Genomic DNA, 18,522 nt, shown 5'->3' on the forward strand with positions numbered 1-18,522 from the left:
ATAGAGCTGGTAGCTGAAATACTTGTTCTTGATTGATTACACTCAAGCACAGTTACTGTACACATAGAAGGAGATGAAATAGTACCACGCTACAGTGACACGACATTTTAATTCACATGACCAGTCCAGAAATACTTGCTACATACAGATAGTTACACAAAAGGAAAGACCCATCCAAAGCTAAAAGCCAACCTAAATGGGGCCCTATATGCCCCCATTGGTCAGTTTCCCCACAATGGGAGATCACAATTTCGACGATCGTTTTTCGAGGACTTGCAGCACGAAGTAGGCCACTACAGAGCACGTTAGACAACTTTTTTCACAGGAAGACCCCTTTTCGGGAAGAGTGGTACAGCGCATGCAGATCAAACAGGACGAGAAGAGGTAGATTCAATTAAGATTATGACAACTTAAGGGTACGCGATTTTTCCTCTAGGTATCCGGTTGCGCGAAGAGGGGATTGGGGGAGGAAAAGAAAGGAAAGGAGAAAAAACATGTGGGAGGAGCCAGAGGTAAGATGGAGCATAAAAACCAGACCAAGGTTGTAAGGAGGGTATACGAGGGGTATCAAACAGTCTCGATGGCTGATTAGGGCGTTGACATGTCGACATGGGAAAATGTCGGAGTAGATGCCGTCTTCTTCCGTTGTGACATGGCAAAATCGAAGAAGAACATCAAGAAACATAGGAAAGATGTCGAATGACATGGCAGAAGGAAAATAACAACAGGGGATATAGATCGTGTAGATCGTGAAAGTGAAATTGTAGCTGAAAAGGCAAAAAGAGGAGGAAATGGGTATCTACTCACTGGCAGCAACGACAGCAGCACGGCTAGCTCCTGCCTTCGCACTTCCGCCGCCCAGAGTCAGGATGAAGCGCAGCCAGCCGAGCGTCACCTTTTGACCACTACGGTCAAAGTCGGGCACCAAGGTGCTGGCGGCCTTGAACGTACTCAGCTTGCCGGCGTACGGTGGGTAGCGGATGGAGAGGATAGACTCGAGCCAGCCAGGGCTGCTGGTGATAGGGCGGCGGTGAACCCAGACATCGAAGCTAGAGCGGCCACGGTAGGCACCGTAGCCGCTCTCGCCAACACCGCCGAAGGCGAGGGTGGGGATGTGTAGGGCGGCGTCGTTGCAGGAAACACCACCGGAGCGGGTGGAAGCAATGACTAGAAGGGAAAATGTTAGATTAGCATTACTAAATTGAAGGGCAAAAGGGGAGTTCCTTACTCTTAGCAACTTCGGCCTTGTTTCCGAAGGGGTACAAGCCTAGAGGAGTGCTCTGGACGCCGTTGGCGAGGTTGATAGCCTCGTCTAAGTTCTCGACGGGCAAGATAGTAATAAAAGGACCAAAGGTCTCCTGTGTGCACAATGAATCCTCTATAGAGTCAACCTGGATAACGGTAGGCTCAATAAAGAGCTCCTTCTCGTCCATAGTACCACCAAGCAAGATCTTGCCCTTAGAGCTATCGAGCATGGACTTAAGGCGCTGGAAGTGGGCCTCGTTGATAATGTGCGAGTAGTCGGGGGAGTTCTTAGCACCCTTAGGATAGAACTCGGCATAGGCCTTCTTGAACTCCTCAACAACGCGGGGTACAATCGCCTTATCAACGAGCAGGTAGTTCTGCGACGTGCAAACTTGACCAGCATTCAAGATCTTACCCCAGAGCATGCGGCGCGCAACTAGGCGCGGGTCGGCATTCTTAGTGACAATGGCCGGGTTGATACCGCCTAGCTCGAGGACGACGGGGGTCAAATGAGGAGCCGCAGCCTTGGCGATAATACGACCGACATTGGCACCACCAGTGAAGAAGATCTTATCCCAGCGCTCCGCCAACAGAGCCTGTGTCTCGGGGACACTACCTTGAACCACGGAGTAGCAAGAGGGGTCGAGCGAGGCCTCGCAGATCTTTTGCATCACAGCGGCGCTACGGGGAGCGTTCTCGGAAGGCTTGATGACGACGGTGTTACCGGCGGCGATAGCACCGATGACGGGGCCCAGGGTGAGCTGGAAGGGGAAGTTGAAGGTACTATATCGAATCGGAAAAAAGGAGATATGCGATTAGCCTTCTGTTGCACCACCGGGGTGTTCGCCCGGAAAATAAACCACTTACCCGATGACCAGCACGCAGCCCAGGGGATCCTTGCGGATCTTGGGGTTCATGAGCTTGTAGGAAAGCTCGATATCGGGAGCCTTTTCATCCTTGACCCACTTGTGCAGGTTGCGCGTGGTGAAGACGATGTCGTTGAGCAGCCAACTGCTCTCGGCGACCTCGGCCTCGAATCGCGGTTTGTTCAGGTCCTGGGCAAGGGCCTCAACGATCTCCTCCTCATGGTCCTTGATGCTGCAAAACCGTCAATCAATCATCTCCAAACCGATCAAATCTCTTTCTCTCGGTTATTAGGCAGGTACTCACGCCCAGTAGAGCTTGCGGAGCTGAACGAGACGAAACTCGACATCTCGGGTCCTGTTCTCCAAGAAGGACTTGCGAACGGTGGAGATGCGCTCGGGAATGGCCTCGAGGGAGGTAAATTGCAGGTCGGGAAGCTGGACACCCATATTGATTTCAAGGGGGAATAAAAGAATTCAACAAGACTGGAAGGGTATCAGTGTCAAAAGGCGCGGGAAAGAAGCTCCAGGGCCGAGGGGTGGCGCTTTTTAAGAGAGCGCGGTTTCTCCGCACATGACACATGCACCGCTCGCTCGGCTCTTCAGAGTGTCGATCTCCAACTGCTTTTGATTTAAGTTTCCCTCCCCCCCCTTTTTTTGGGGCTCCATGGCTATAGTATGATACTTGCCCAAATCAATGCTGGAGATGAAATGATCAATTCAGGTCTGCTTGATCTCATCATTAATGTTGATTCACTTTGCTTTTTGAGCTCTCAAGGCCTCATACTGGATGACCCAGCGCGACCGTTGCCCACTGCAGTACTCCACAGGGATTCTCCAGCCGCGGCTTCACACGGCCCCGCTGGGATTGGCGCCCGCCGGTGTCGCGGCTCCGATTGGAGCGGCTGAGTGGCCCAGCGCAAGGACGAGACGATCTCCCCAAGCGAGTTTGCAATTGCAGCTTGAAATCCCGAACATTGTTGTGCCAGGATAACTAGTTCGGTCGAACTAGATTAAGGCTCTCGACTGACAGGCTGATTTATGCAGGTAATCTGCCAGAATACCCCGGGGATCGATTTCCAAGCTATCTCACGTCAGCACTGCAAATTGCACCATAGTTATATGACAAAGCAAGATGGGAAGAAACAAAAAGATAAGAGTTACGGGGTAATGAATTCCCAAGGATTTGATCAAAGTTACTCATGCATCAATTTTCAAACTATGCAAAAAAAAAATGACACTCGGCTCGTCTCCAAGCGAATGCCGATGGGAATCAGGTCAAGTCGAGACTATATCACACATGACAAAATGAAGATGAAAAGAACAAAAAGGGAAAAAACGCCGCAATGAATCCCAACAGATGTACAACGGGCTCTTCATCACTAAACGATCATAACGGAGCATCACCCGCTCTTAGTTCTTAAACTGGTCCTCAGTCACACCCTTGCCCATAGCAGCCGTGCTGCTCACACCACCAGAGACCATCTTAAGCAGGTTGTCCACGTAGTTGGCACCACTCCACTTCTGGTGAGTGACGACGTCGACGCCCTGCGCCATCTCGGGCTCTTGGACCATCTCGCCGTAGGCGCGCATGCCGTTCTGCGCATAGGCCTTGGCAAACTGGTGCGAGATGAGCGCGGTCGTGTGCAGACCGGCCAGGGTGATGAACTGCCAGCAGTAACCCAGCTGGCCGAGGCGCTTGATGTAGGTCTCCTGCTCGTCGCGGGGCATGGCCTTCTTCCAGTTGAACGAGGGGGACAGATTGTAGGCGAGTCTGGAGGGGAGAGAGAGATACGTTAGTAAGATTGCTCAATGTTCGAAGACGAGAGGGATAGAGGGGACGTGTGACTATGACTCACTTCTGCTCGGGCCAGACGGCGTGAACGCCATCGGCGAACTCCTTGGCTTGCTTGTAGTCGGGCAGCTTGCTCTCCATCCAGATCAGATCGGCGAAAGGAGCATAGGCCACGGCACGGTTGACGGCGCACTGAGTGCCGCCCTGGTAACGGTAGTAACCCTCACGGGTACGGGGAGCATCCCAGTTCCAGTAAATATCGACACCAGTGATGCCCTTGGCGATGGCGCGAGCCTCGTTGTTGCCCTTGCCCTTGGCGGCCTTGAGGTACTGCTCAATCAGACCCTTCTTATTGGAGTGGGAGCCAGCGTTGATAGTGTCAATGACGGCGTCATTGAAGAGCTTGAGGCCAGCCTGAGCAGTCCACTGGTCCTCAATGGCTTGCAGTTCGGGGCCGTTCTTGCCGGCCTGCTCGGCGGCAACCATCAGGTCGTTCAAGGCCTGGAGGTTAGGGTTGGTGGAGCCGAGGATGAAGGCGTGGTCACGGTGGTCGATGGAGGAGGTGATGAGAGTGGCAGCCTCGGAGTCAGTACGGGCAATGGCCAGGAGATCGGTGCCCATGATATCGGCCTGGGCACGGATGGCAACCAGGCGGTTGATGTGCTCGCTGATGGGGACCAGAACCTTACCGGCCATGTGGCCGCACTTCTTGGTTCCGGGAGCCTGGTCCTCAATGTGAATACCGGCGGCACCACGCTCGACGAACAGCTTGGTCAGCTTCATGACGGCAGTCAGACCACCGTGACCAGTGTCGGCATCGGCAATGATGGGACGGAGGTAGTCGACATTGGCGACCTTGGAGCGCTGCTCCTTGGGGGTGGTAATGCGCTCCTCGCGCTGTTTCCGGTCGTGGAAGAGCTGTGCCATGAACAGCTGGTTAACCTTGCGAGGGACCGTGTCCTATGTAAATGATTGTTAGTTGTATAGTTCTTCGCCTCGGCAGTTTTCAATTCGATTGCACCCACCATAGGGTAGTCCGCAAGATCGGGAGAGGGCTCATCGGTAGACGAGGCCGTGGAAGAGCTCTGCCAGCCAGAGACGTAGATGGTATCCAGGAACTTGCACATCTGAGTGATCATCGTGGGCTCGAGGCAGCCATAGGTGTAGCTAGCCTCCTTGTTCTAATCATTGGTAACTCGATGTTAGCGAATTGTCTCATCATACAGTATTCCGCTGCTACAAACCTGCCAGTTCTTCTCCAAGATACCCCACAGCTTCTTCGCCTGGACACCGGAGGGGTAATCGATGGTCAGATTGCCGCGCTTGGCGACAATCTGCTCGGCAGTGAAGGGACGCTTGGTGAAGCGCCACCGGGAGTCTTTCCACCAGTTCTTGACAGCCTGGACATCCTCCGCATACTTGCGGTCCTCATCCTCGTGGAGACCCATGGTGTAATTTTAGTGAGGGGTATATAGTATACAGAAATTGAGGGCGGTGATGACCCGAAAAGGTGAATATGTATTATAGTCGAGAGGATGTATAGGCAATGCGACAAGATGTCTGCAAAGCAAAGAGAGAAAGTTTTGCGACGAAGGGGGAGATCTGTCGCCAAAAAAGAAACACAATCACGAGTCCAAAGAGCAAGAGAAAAAAAATGAGCTCAATCACAAGCCAGAAGGGAAACCCGGGGTACTTATTTACTTTGCGAAATGCGTCACTGTCAGGTCAATCAGGTCGGTAAACGCTCGGCTCACCGGGTGGACAGGTAATGAACGAAACCCTGGAAGCCTAGGCAATCCTGTTCAAGAACGCAAATGCCCAGTAAAATTCCAGGATTCACGGGCGTCGCTCCGAAACGCGGAAGGCGGGTGCGGTGGTTCGGAAGAGAGGATCCAGACTCTGGAGATCCTCGGTCTAATGGACGAGCTGCGCTCGGCACTCTGGAGCATCCACCGCACTACCCGCCACCAGCTTGGATTTTGTGGGCGTTTTGCCAGTGTGAGTCACATTTTGAGTGTCTAAAATGTATCGGTATCTCTATAGTCGATTGTCGGAAATCAATTCCTACACATTTGAACCCCTGATTTGCAATATCTAGGGGCATGGAAGGGCGCGAAGAAGTCGGGATGGCAAAGAAAGTAAATGACGTCGTTCGACACATGCGCAGGATACGTGACCATACATCGCTACTTTCACGTGCGGTTGTGGTCGGAGTTTCATGATAAGAGCACTGAACTAGCATTGTATATGGATCAAGAAACAAAATGACTGTCGTGTGATCGATTCGGACATCCGATTCAGTCGGATGTCCGTCGTCGCTCTCCTTCCTTTTCTTTGCTCAAAGTTTTGCTGTGATCGGTATAGAAGTCCAGAATGTCGAAATGTCGGAACGCAGTGTCTGCCTGAGTCATCGATACGGTCCTGTCATGCCCCGGTATTCGGTTCATCTCCACTGAACATCTGCATCTGAGCATCTAAGCCTTCGTCACAGCAGGCCCAGCAAGATGATTTCCATGACGGTGTCTAGACAAGTAGCAAGAGCTAGATACTATATCCACATTGAACTTATCATTGTGACTCCTTTAGCTATCTATAGAATCATCACAAACACGAATTTTGGGAGCGCGTCTTCGGCATATATCTGGAGCCCCTGGCGGCCATCTCGTCTCAATTTTTCAACAAGATTTCCCTGAGGAGGCCCAGAAACGACACGAACTCAAACCGGAATATCAAACGCCGCCACATAACTAATTTCAATATACCAGAACGATACATCTTTAGCTGGTCCACCTGGTGATCCTCAAAATGACTCAAACTAAGCCCTCTTCGTTGGACCTCGGCTCTTTCGACGCTGACTACGCAGAAGGAGGGGGGCGGATACAGATATTTGTGGTCCTCCACGTTCCAGTCTGAATACATAGACAGAGACAAATCGGTATTAGCACATTCTGCCCCCTCAAGTTCTCTCCTCGGCGATTCCCATAGGACCTCGACGCCGAGATACCTTAAGGTTATTTGTACATCAACGATGAAGTATATAAAGAGGGAACTACAAAGCCAACAGTCGCCTATATCAACAAGCCTAATTAAATCCAAATATTCAGACGTCAGCGATTCATCAGATCAGATTTCAGAAAGAAAGAAACCCCGTTACACCGCCGTATCACCAGATACACCTCATAATACCGCGTCACCGACGAGAATTAACCTCGGGACATCCAGGGTGCCCTGACACTTGCCCCTCCCGTAGAATTGTCGAACCTGGGGGACACCAGCTCCAGTCACAAAAATGCTTCGGTCGTAACGAGGTCGCTGACTCGCTGCATGTTTTCCTGCGGGGAGTCCGATGCTAGTGTCTACAATTCGGGATCCTTAACACCTATAGTTCGGAGGTTGACCGGGTTAGGAGCCTTGCCGAAAGGGAGCCCGGGTTATTTTCGCTGCTGCCGTGTTTCGTGATTACTTTTGACCATGTTAGGCGTCGAGTTTATCATTTACTGTGTCTTACTGGATGGGAATTGCGGGGTTTACGTAGGTTGATGACCTGTTTGGGAAATGAATGAGGCTTTTTTTATTTTAGGAGGGTGGTTTGTGGACTGAAGTGAAATTGCATTGCGTCAGAGCTAAACATGGAATACTCGAGTACCTAGTAATCCTCATAGACCCTCAAGAATGACCCTGTACATAGGGAGACATTCTTCCATGTCAGAGTTGCCAAGACAATGAAATTTGGCTTATCTGACATGATATTTCGCTTTTCACCAAATAAAAGGCAAGAAGAAAGCTTCTCCAAAAATTCCAATACCCACTTCTAAATGCATGTTTTTCTGTTCTGTCCAACTTCAACCAAAACCATCATCTCCAAATCCGGATACAATCGCCAACCAAGCTCAATTAAAACGCATACGACGCATCAACGGCCTTCTTATAGGTCTCGTACGGGGTGATAGCACCCAACGAGCGCCTCATGTGCGCATTAAGAATCTCCAGGCCATACACGTAGCTAGCATTAACCCAGCCGAACCTGCAAACACCAAGCATTAGCACAGTTCCAGAAAAGGTCTAGAAAGAAAGAAAGAGCCGAGAAAAAAAACTTACCCTTCACGTGGCGCCCCCTTGAAATCGGTTCCCTGATTGCCGTACTCGGCATCAACCCGGTGCGGATCAATCGGACGGGTCACATCATACTTCTCCACGACTACACCATTGAAGTCGACAAAAGCCTTGGTAATCATGTACAACCACTTGTATGCCAGACGTTCCGCTTCCTCCTGGTATCCGTACCGTAGGAAACCCGTCCACGCGAGCATCTGCTGCGGCGCCCAGCCATAGGGAAAGTCCCACTGCCGGTTCGGGCGCTCCAAGCTCACCGGGCCACGCGAATCCTCCGTACCGGAGACCAGACCACCGTAGGCTTCGAGCCGAGGCAGGGCCTTAGCCACCATCGTTGCGGCTTGTGCGGGTGTAGCCAGTCCAGCCCACAGGGCCCAGAAGGTAGTGGCGGTTTCGTAGTCGGTGCGCTGCTGCTTGACGGTGTCGTAGTCGAAGAACATGCCCTTTTCGGCGTCCCAGAGGAGCTGGTCCATACGCTGCTTGCGCTTGCGGGCGCGGCGGTCCCAGGTTGACGAGGACTCGGTTGCGACGTCTTTGGTCGCCGGGGTCCGGAATTCAACGGGGATCTCGAGCTTGTCCTTGAAGTGAATGCGGATGATGCGTGCAATGTCGACCTCATATTTGTACAGCAGGGAGTTGAGGTCGACAGTAGCCAGGTTGCCGCATACTCGCTCCAGACGATAGCTGGTATCGTGGCCGGATTCACGCACGGCACGGTCATGCAGGAAGTACTCGTCCAATTCGGGCTCGACCACGGCGCGCGAGTTGTACGCCTCCACAAAGTCCTCGAAGCTCATGCCGTGCTTCTCGGCGTACGGCATAAGGAGATGAATAAAGTGAGTCGGTTCCGTCTCTGGCGGCACACCCCAGCCCTCAGGGCGATACCTCGACAGGCCAGTTACGGGATCCAGTCGCGGCTCAGCTGCCCAGACACTGTAATACTCCTTAATGGCGGCAAGGACTGCGTTTCGCAAGAACTCCTTCGAGTCCGGGTCGTTCTTGATGCGCTCATAGACCCGCAGAGCCATGTCGGTCAGGAATGGCGGCTGTGAGCGGGTCAGGTAGTAGGAACGATTCGCGTTGAGAATCTTGCCGTAGTGCTTGATTTCAAAGCAGAAATTGACGACCATGCCCTTGGCAAGATCAACCCGATCGCTCACGAGAAGACCCAAGGACTCCATGTAGCTATCCCACCCGTACAGCTCGTTGAAACGACCTCCCGGTACAACGAACGGGACACCAGTGTATTCGTCCTCTCCAGTTTCATCGTCGTGCTTCTTTGTCATTGCCAACGCCAACAAACCAGGCTTCTGCTTGAGCTTCATGACATAGTCAGGGGTGATGTTGGCATCAAGTATCTGCACATCAAGTCGTAGCTCTGGGTATTCCGCGGCGATCTTGGAATAGTATTCGAACTGCTCTGGTGCACCAGGTGGGATGTAGATTCGGGGTCGAGGGTCATCGGTCCAGTCCTTGGGGTCCTTGCCCGCCACCTCGATGTTAGAGCCATCAATACGTCTCGTAAGTGCCTTCCAGAAGGAGTTCTTGATGAGTCGCGAGAGTCGGGCAACGGGGTTCTCGCTCAAGCGGGCCTCGTCGAGGACAATGCTCTTGCGACCGTAGTCTTTGGCAATGGTAAGCTCCTGAAGGAGGTTGGAAAGCATGTAGGTACCGCGCACGTCTACACGGTTGTATCCCGACGATCCTGCAGTTCCGACAGAGAGTACCTATACTGGTCAGCAGCCAATACGGATCAATGGCAATCGGTGAGCAGCGCACCTTGGGTCCAGCGTCTTCGATGGTAATCTGCATGTTCTTATCGGTGTCCTCTTGCTTTAACAGGGCGTCGAGCGTCTCATCTACATTGATGAGGAACTTGCGGGGCTGTCCTGAGGCCTCATCTGATCGACGCTGTCAGTTAGCTACCTCATCGTATCAATTGAACGAGCGATGGATGATGTACGTACCATGACTACCCCGTCTCGACGGCAGTGTACCCAGAAACTCAGAAATATCCCCACGGTTGTAGTCCTTCACGCTCTAGATGCGTACAGAATAAGAGTGAGCAGGGGTCGTTGATCCGCGGGGTCGCCGCACAAGCGCTGTGGCTGCTTACCGTCGAAAAAGCGCGTCGCCGTTCTCCGATCCTTGCAAGAGAATCTTCATTGCCGTAGTAGACATCAGGGTGTGAAAAGGGATCAAGGGATGGAGCCCGCTGGTGGTTCCCATCTGACGAGGTCATGGTATGTCGCGGGGCGGGTGAGAGGAGAGGGACGGAGAGCACAATCTAGACTCCGATCGCGCGTAACGCAAGGCGGGCGTGAGGGTGCGTACACCGACTTTTCGGGGGTCGGTGTGTCTTTCGTAATAGCAACAGTAACGCAATAGGAGCGGTGGAAGCAGCAGCAGGAGCAGCGATGCGAGTGTTCCGATCTATGAAAAGGAAGCGAGGGCCGTTTTCTGTGGGTTGAACTCCGAGTGGGCGATTCGATCGTATCGGTCGAGAGATAAGGCGGGAAAACTTTGTTCGTATAGCGCGATAGACAGTCTTGGACAATTCGGCAAATTGTCTGAGTGTATGGCAGTGTGGTAGAGGTGTTTTGGAAAACAAATATAATGTCAAATGGCTGATGGTGGGATGGATGATCTTCATTACAGCAATGATCTCATGTGAGCTACGATGATGTCGTCGCTCCACTCGGGGTCGCCTCCGATAAGACGATGATAACAGTGGGACAGGGATTAACGTAGACTCCCGCCAGATGCGCTGGTTATATATATATATATTTTTGGAATCTCCAAACTACACAATTTGCTACTCCCTAGCCCTGAAGCAGGAAAGTGTGATGCTCTTGATCGATTCACTTACTGTGGCTGCCAGCCTCCGGTTGGCATGCCAGAGATTTCAGAAGTTCCCTCTTAGCAGACTTGTCCCGGAGTCCGCAACCGGGGGTCCGAACTAGAGCAACTTTTGTACAACTGACTTCCTGCTCTAATATATTCAATATCTACAGCACTGGATATCTGACAAAGAGTATTTGGCTTCTTGGCACGCTGTCTTAACTCCATTTAGATCTTGGCAGAAATCGAGCTCCCGCCATCGACCGATATAGTTGCACCATTGATATATGCGCCCGCCCGGCTGCTCAGGAACAAGCAAGCACCGGCAACATCCTGTGGGGTACCAATACGGCCCAGAGGAACACCGGCCTTGATGGCATCGCCGAAGGATTTGAGGGTAGCGGCCATCATCTTGCTCTCGAATGGACCGCAGGCCAGGGTGTTGGAACTGTAAACAATGTATCGCATCAGTCACTATGGAGAAGATAGCCGAGGGAAGATCGGGTTTTCTTACGTGATGTTGCGTCTGCCGAGGTGGTTTGCCAACACTCGGCTAAGGTGGTGCAGACCGGCCTTGCTAGAACTGTAGGCAAAGGTCTCGAGAGAGGGGACGCGGAGACCGTCAATGCTGCCAATGTTGATGATGCGGGCCGGGTCATTCTCAGCCGACGCATTCTCCAGGAGCGGAGTGACGAGACGGGTGAGATCGAAGACGCGATGCAGGTTGAGGGTGAGCACTCGGGTGAAGGCATCGGTAGGATACTCGTCGTAGGGGGCACCCCAGTTCGAGCCAGAGTTGTTGACCAGGACGTGGAGTTCTACAAGGTAGAAAGGGAGGTAAATTAGCAGGGTGTGCCTTTCCAGTATGAAGCATTGGCTGTAACTTACTGCTCTCGCGCTTGCCCAGCTCCTCAGCCAGCTTCTTCACGTCCTCATACTTGTAGAAATCGGCGGGAATAGCATGGGCCTTGCCCTTGCCAAGCGCATTGAGCTCCTTGACAGCCTGGTCACAGGCCTTTGCATCGCGCGACGAGATATAGACCGTGGCACCGTTCGTCACATATCCCTCGGAGATCATGCGACCGATGCCCTTCGCGCCGCCGGTGACCAGCACCACTTTGCCCTGAAGTGCTAGTTAGCAAGCGGATAGCGGTAAGTAGGGCATAGGGTGTTCGCACCTTAACGTTGAAAAGACTTTCAGAATCCATGACTACGAAATCTGAGGTTCAAGTTATGTGTCCAGAATCCAGGCGAAGACCCATACTTTATTTCCCCCTCGTAAGCTTCCTGATTACACTGCATACCCGAGAGACCGACAGGGAGAGCCTCGGCTCATCGGACATAAGGTTTCTCCGGGTAGATTTACGCTAAGCCTGATTCGGCCGGAACTTAGGGCAGCTCCAGCAGGGTTTCGCGGGGTCTGCAATTCCAGGCCTGATTATTGTTCCAGTGACTGTTTACGTTCGCATTGGAAGTTGGATTTGCCTGTGTTGATTTTCTCCATTAGACTTTCTGTTTGTATCCTTCTCCTCATTATGGAGGAGCTTTTGGTCAAGCACCGCAAAGAGCAAAAAGACCTGCAAGGGCGCATTACTCAGAAGAAAAAGTCCGCCACCAAGAAGACTCGCAAAGGTGTCAATGATGATTGTGAGCGGATGCAGCGCGAGCTCACTGAGCGGCAGCAGGCAGAGATTGCAGAGTTGAATGGAGAATCCACAGAGCCGGCTGAGGAAGCTCTTGAAGACCTCAGCTTGGAAGATGGGACGCCAGCAGATGGTGAATCACATGAAGACAAGACTTCTTCAACATCCCAAGCTCCCGAAGATACCGCGACAGTGCCCGCTCAAGAATTTACCACGAGACCCAAGAAGCCCAACCGTCAAAAAGCCCGCCTCGCCCGTCGTGCAGCCGAACAAGCTGCCCAGTCTGCAGTGGCCGCTGAAGAAGCAGCCAACCAAACCAATTACAGGGGCAACGAGCAGGAAGTCATGGACGCTGTCTTCAAGAAACTAGGTCTGAGAGAGGTGGAAGTCACTCCCGATGGGCACTGTCTCTACTCCGCGGTCGCCAAGCAGCTCGATGAGTCTGGAGTTGGCTTGCGGCCGGACCCAAGCCGAATCTTGCTCCAGCCGTCATCTCAAACACGCATCGATACAGTCACCTCACCACAACACGACGGATACCGGGCTGTCCGTGCCGTAACAGCAGACTTTATCACAGAACACAAGGAGGACTTTGAAGCATTCATGGAGGACCCGCTGGATGTCTACACTCGAAAGATTAAGCTCACGGCTGAGTGGGGTGGTCAGCTGGAGCTGCAGGCAATTGCTCGAGCCTATGGAGTGGATATCAATGTGGTGCAGAAGGATGGCCGATTAGAGAAGATTGAATGCGGCGACATGAATAGCTTTGACGAGGAGGAGCAACGGAGACGTGTGGTCTGGCTGGCATACTACCGGCATACCTACGGTCTGGGAGAGCACTACAATGCCCTGTTCAAGAAAGACTGAGCATGTCTTCGGGAATTTTGTCCAAAACCAACGAAGACCTTTATTTCGACTGCCGTTTTAGCGTCCAAGACCGGCATTTCAAAGTCAGGCCGGTCTCCAAACCCAGCTATATTTTCCCTTCATTTTCTTTCCCTTTTCGCGTTATGCAATTGCATCGACGCAGATCTAGTCTCGTCGACGCCAAATAGAGACTCTGTCATGGATCACCCCGTTCTCGCCCTGGCCCACTGTGTGCGTGCGCTCGGGCTGCCAGTGTGCGACCCTCTCCAGGCCCGCCTTGCTGGGTTCCCGCAACGGATCCGAGTTGACGAGACCTTTATCGTTGTAAGAGACCTTTTCACCAGGGTGGCTCAGGTGCTCCATATATGCCTCGGAGGGGGAGGGGTATGGAGGGCCAGGGGCCAGAGGGTCCTTGTGACGGGGGAATTCCAGACAGATCAGATTTCCTGCTGGCGAGGGAGCTAGGAGCTCTGTGTGTCGGAGTGCCCATTTAGGACGGAGCTCTGGGTTCAGAGCACAGAAGAACTAGAGAATTGTTAGAATAAATGGCAAGAAAGAGGGGCAGTAGCTCAAAGATCGTATGTTGCAAATAGCAAATCCGAGGCCATCAAGAATAGACCATCTGGTAGACAACCATGACAAGAAGAGCCCAGAGAGTGAAAATACATACCGTGTAATCATAGATAACATCAAATCCATTTCTCGGCACCCCAATGGTCTCCAGCCAGGCATCATCAAAGAAATCCCCCTGGAGGAAAGTAACCTTCCCCTTTCCAATCTTCTCGTCCCGCACGCGATACCAGCTATGATTCTCCGTCTCCTCCTTCTTACACAACTCGACCGCCGTGGCACTGTACTCCAGGCCATAGGCATCATATCCAAAGCTCGCCAGCAAGAGGACATCCACCCCACGGCCGCAGCCCGGCACTAGGGCCTTCCGCCTATACGACTGGCCCTGGGCGTCTTGGGCGAGTGGTCCGCCAATGGTGCCGGCGCGCTGGACTAGGGCATCTTCCAGGGCGGGATTGGGGAAGCCTCGGTCCCAGGGTAGATTGTCACCTTTGTCCCAGAGGGAGGCCCAGCCGTCGACGTACTTGTCGCCCTGGTATGTGGCCAGGTGGGCTTGAATATCTTTGGGGTCAAGGTTGGCCGGGGTTGACATGGTTGTGAGTGGGTGGTGGTGCTTGAGTGCGGGGGAAGCTGGAGGTGTGTCAATATTTAGATACGTAAAGCGGAGGTGGGGTTCCTCTAGGCGAATGTCGGCTTAGTCGAACTAGAGTTGACTATGTATAGATGTTCGAGGTGAATCTTAAAGATGAAGATATTGATTCGGTTGAAAATCCACAAAGGACGAAGAATTTGAACAGAGTCTCCTCATGTTTATAACCCCAGGAAGCTCAAGGCCGTTCGCTTATTCAGCACCTCCTTGCAGCTTCAGACCGCAAAGCTCTGCGATTGCGGTGAGAGAAGATTTTGGACGCTCTGATCTTGAAGATCTTGAGCAGTCCAATCATCATTTCCCTCGCATCAGTATCGCAATGTGAGCTGAAGAAGGTCCTTTGTGTACTTGCATTGAAGTCGTCCTAATCTGTGCGGAAGCCGTGATCGGGGAATTTCGTCCCGGCTAAAGGAACAAGCCGAGTCGATCAGAGCACCGAAGAGACAGAACACGACAACTTCGACGTGACCGACATGTTTCTGTTGACATGTTTGAGGATCTATGCTAAGCAATCTTCATTGCTTGGCTTCTTTTGCTTATGAACAGACTATCTGTTACGTCATGCGCGCCCGGACCCGCCAATCGAACAGGCCAAAACTAATATGTCAGAACGATTGTCAGGACGATATGTCAGAACGCTATATTCTGACATGACGAGGACCGATATAAGTAGCGCACATAACGTTAGGGGAGCCAGTCCCAACACGATCACATTCTCATCTCATATTGCTAGCCAGAAGGTCCAAAAGTCCAGCGGAATCAACCGCCCAAGCGTTTGCCGACGGAAGACCGGCACACCAACACCGCACGATGACTGGTCCCCTCGCCCCACGACAAAGTCCTGGGAGGCGAATAATTGGATCGCAGGATTTTTTTGACGGGCGACCCCTCTCAAGAATCGGATTATTATCCATGCTGAATCCTCATAAACAAAACATGGGGCACTCGGGGATCATCGGTCGTTGTCGGCTTTCCGAATGCAGTGAAGACACGCCTGGTTGAACTCGGCCACTGCAACGAAAGATCATCAATTTTTCCAACCGCTTTTCCAACTTCCAAATAGGTTCGCAAGACCTCTTCGTGTATTAGGCTTCTCCTACGGAACGTTAGCTTGATCTTGCCCACCTATCTGTTCTACCTTTGTGAATACCCCGTGGCTACTGCCCGAGTCAACGGGCAGATACCGCGGCGAAGTAGTCACGACCGAGTCTTCAAGGTCCACGACTGCCGCTTTTGGCCACTGGGAGGCCGTCACAGGCCTGTTAGTTTTTGTTTCGTGGTCTTCAGTTTGCTTAAGATCGTCCGCAGAAAATTCATCTCCGCGTTGTCCATCATTGCGCATGAGATATCCTTGTTACCTCCCATTCGATATTCATAGGTTTATGCGCCAGCCTTGGAAGAGCGATACCACCCTCTCACTGCTGATCGCAGGCGTTGTGTTTCATACCCTTCTTGATCTTCAGGGATAGCGATCTCCCGCTGTATGCCCTACACCGACGGTCTCCGTCCCGGGCGTCACTGATCGGCTGTGATTTAAGCCTGCTCATTTGCTTGACTTTCATCCACCGAGTCTCTGTCTCGCTATATCAGCGCTCTGTTCTTTCACCATGCCCGCAGACATCGAAAAAGATGACGCTGTTATGTCGACTAGTCCACCATCCAGCTCCAGCAATTACCATTCTCTAGAAATGGCAGAAGGAACCTTTGCAATTGACCATACCGACTCGCGATCGCACGCCTCAAGTATTGCGCCCGTTGATGAGGAGAAGAGTACACCGGACCCACCGATTCCTCTGGCTCGACAATCCACTGAATTGGGGCCGGCCGTGAAGGTGCCGCGATTGAAGCGCAGAGGTCTGTTCGGCCAGATGACCCTGGTGGCAGAGGTCGAGGATCCCAAGACCTATTCTCGAAAGATGAAATGGTTCATCACGTTCATTGTTGCGGTGGCTGGAGCTACAGCGCCAATGGGCTCCTCCATATTCTTTCGTAAGTGATGCGTTCCGTCATGACATATGCATGTGCTCCTGTGTCTAATTTGGTGTCTTCCAGCCTCACTTTCTCAAGTGACTCGAGAATTACACACTACGACTACAATCACTAACCTATCTATTGCCTTGTATATGCTGAGCATGTCCATTTTTCCGCTCTGGTGGTCCTCCTTTAGCGAACGGCTTGGAAGACGGACAATCTACCTGACTTCTTTTGTTCTTTTTGTGGTTTTCAACTGCCTCTGCGCCGTCTCAAGCTCCATCGGCATGCTGATCGTGATGCGAATGCTGAGTGGTGGTGCATCCGCCTCTGTCCAAGCCGTGGGTGCAGGCACCATTGCAGATCTTTGGGAACCCCGCGAGCGAGGCCGTGCCATGGGTATCTTTTATCTAGGCCCTCTGTGTGGGCCCTTGTTCGCGCCCATTGTTGGTGGTCTTCTAGCTGAACGTTGGGGCTGGAGGAGTACCATGTGGTTTCTTGCGGTATACGGTGCACTCACTGTCATCTTTCTCTTTTTCGCTCTGCCAGAAACGCTCGCAGTGCGGAAGCCCGTTCTTCCGGATGTGGCAGAGAATGAGATGGCCCCCGTCAGTCGCCCGCTAAGCCGAGTATCCTCGCGACAGGTGGTTGGGGTCACGACGAGATGGCTCAAAATGCTGAAGATAATTTTCATCGATCCGTTGAAGATTGTCCTTTACCTACAGTATATTCCTGTACTGTTGAGCGTGTACTATGCAAGCATCGCCTTTGGCTCGTTGTACGTGTTGAACGTCAGTGTCGAAGACACATTCGGCAAGGCACCGTACAATTTCAGCACAATCATCATTGGCTTGCTTTATATTCCTAACTCGATTGGGTACGTGGTGGCGAGTCTGTTCGGCGGCCGATGGATGGACAACATAATGCAGCGCGAAGCGAAAAAGGCAAATCGGTACGATGAGAAGGGCAGACTAATCTACCGTCCAGAGGATCGCATGCGTGAGAATGCTTGGCTGGGAGCTTTCCTCTATCCGGCAGCTCTCATCTGGTACGGTTGGACCGTTGACAAGGGAGTGTTCTGGCTGGTTCCGGTATGTTGACACAACTCTTTGGAGGGATCGCAAAATGGCTAACCAGCTCATTCTCTCAGATGATTGCAAATTTCTTCTTTGGAATAGGCTCGATGCTCATTTTCAGTATGGTGACCACAATGTTGACCGAGTTTATGCCCAAGAAGTCCTCCGAAGGGGTGGCCCTCAACAATTTCATGCGAAATATCTTCTCTTGCGTTGGGTCTCTCGTCACTGCACCCATAATCAATGGCATTGGCAATGGGTGGCTCTTTACCATCCTCGGAGTGGTCAGCTTCGCAAGCAGCTCCGTCATATTCTTAATGAGGGTATATGGTCCTCGCTGGCGAAAAACCATGGACGAACGCATGCGGTGATATCCCACTTGCATTTTGACCTTGCATTCAATACTAGGCGTTTTTGCTTCTTGTTTCTGTTTGGCGGCACTCTCGAGCAACGATCATTTGACACAATCCTTCGACATTCCACTCGTTCCACGCACACATCTGTTCATACGCCATATTTATATCCTTGCTTGAGCCCGCCACACTGGAGCTTATTGGCAGCCCTCCTTGTTTTCTGGCACCAAGCGCTGTTTTTCACGAACATACGTGGACATACATTGAGACCTTGGAACTGTTGTGGATGATACCCATTATCAGATTATCGTTATGACCCTGAATAGATGAATTGATGATTCCATCGTGACCTTCCACCCAACTCTCTAGATTTCATAGATTCAATCATTCACCGAAGTAATGCGAGCTAGGAATGCAATTGAGCAATAGAAAATTTTATGTGGAGGTTTCTTATTTCGTTTTAAGCTCAAGCACCAGCAATATCACCACATACTTAGATCTCATGTGACCCGGTGGGCCTCGAGCATTCGAGTGGG

At 52.0% G+C, this 18,522-nt stretch overlaps 7 protein-coding genes across 7 annotated transcripts; 2 read left to right on the top strand and 5 right to left on the bottom strand.

The window, feature by feature from the left end:
* Window positions 1-799: 799 nt before the first annotated feature.
* Window positions 800-2,558, bottom strand: N7458_005509 (hexadecenal dehydrogenase; the record flags this gene model as incomplete). Its single annotated transcript, XM_056908891.1, has 4 exons — window positions 800-1,167; window positions 1,229-2,028; window positions 2,113-2,343; window positions 2,416-2,558. The coding sequence occupies 4 exons, from the start codon at window positions 2,556-2,558 to the stop codon at window positions 800-802; spliced, it is 1,542 nt and encodes a 513-aa protein (XP_056767509.1).
* A 963-nt stretch (window positions 2,559-3,521) lies between these two features.
* N7458_005510 (isocitrate lyase 1) lies at window positions 3,522-5,351 on the bottom strand (the record flags this gene model as incomplete). Its single annotated transcript, XM_056908892.1, has 4 exons — window positions 3,522-3,882; window positions 3,968-4,863; window positions 4,929-5,084; window positions 5,148-5,351. 4 exons carry the CDS (start codon window positions 5,349-5,351, stop codon window positions 3,522-3,524), a joined length of 1,617 nt encoding a protein of 538 aa, XP_056767510.1.
* A 2,446-nt stretch (window positions 5,352-7,797) lies between these two features.
* Window positions 7,798-10,258, bottom strand: N7458_005511 (alpha,alpha-trehalase; the record flags this gene model as incomplete). Its single annotated transcript, XM_056908893.1, has 5 exons — window positions 7,798-7,927; window positions 8,002-9,743; window positions 9,796-9,917; window positions 9,984-10,056; window positions 10,133-10,258. The coding sequence occupies 5 exons, from the start codon at window positions 10,256-10,258 to the stop codon at window positions 7,798-7,800; spliced, it is 2,193 nt and encodes a 730-aa protein (XP_056767511.1).
* An 827-nt stretch (window positions 10,259-11,085) lies between these two features.
* Window positions 11,086-12,065, bottom strand: N7458_005512 (short chain dehydrogenase/reductase family; the record flags this gene model as incomplete). Its single annotated transcript, XM_056908894.1, has 4 exons — window positions 11,086-11,305; window positions 11,372-11,675; window positions 11,746-11,980; window positions 12,036-12,065. The coding sequence occupies 4 exons, from the start codon at window positions 12,063-12,065 to the stop codon at window positions 11,086-11,088; spliced, it is 789 nt and encodes a 262-aa protein (XP_056767512.1).
* A 327-nt stretch (window positions 12,066-12,392) lies between these two features.
* N7458_005513 (deubiquitinase OTU2) lies at window positions 12,393-13,367 on the top strand (the record flags this gene model as incomplete). The annotated part of the gene is made up of 1 exon (XM_056908895.1): window positions 12,393-13,367. The coding sequence occupies one exon, from the start codon at window positions 12,393-12,395 to the stop codon at window positions 13,365-13,367; it is 975 nt and encodes a 324-aa protein (XP_056767513.1).
* Window positions 13,368-13,532: 165 nt separating this feature from the next.
* Window positions 13,533-14,529, bottom strand: N7458_005514 (putative thiol methyltransferase; the record flags this gene model as incomplete). Its single annotated transcript, XM_056908896.1, has 2 exons — window positions 13,533-13,892; window positions 14,038-14,529. The coding sequence occupies 2 exons, from the start codon at window positions 14,527-14,529 to the stop codon at window positions 13,533-13,535; spliced, it is 852 nt and encodes a 283-aa protein (XP_056767514.1).
* Window positions 14,530-16,178: 1,649 nt separating this feature from the next.
* On the top strand, window positions 16,179-18,004 carry N7458_005515 (MFS transporter; the record flags this gene model as incomplete). The annotated part of the gene is made up of 3 exons (XM_056908897.1): window positions 16,179-16,575; window positions 16,639-17,648; window positions 17,708-18,004. Coding segments are annotated over 3 exons (1,704 nt in total), but the record flags the coding sequence as incomplete, so codon positions are not given.
* Between the last annotated feature and the right edge of the window lie 518 nt (window positions 18,005-18,522).

The sequence above is a fragment of the Penicillium daleae genome (assembly GCF_028827525.1).
Source record: "Penicillium daleae strain IBT 16125 chromosome Unknown utg000005l_segment0_segment0, whole genome shotgun sequence".
In the NCBI taxonomy this organism is placed as follows: Eukaryota; Fungi; Ascomycota; class Eurotiomycetes; order Eurotiales; family Aspergillaceae; genus Penicillium; species Penicillium daleae.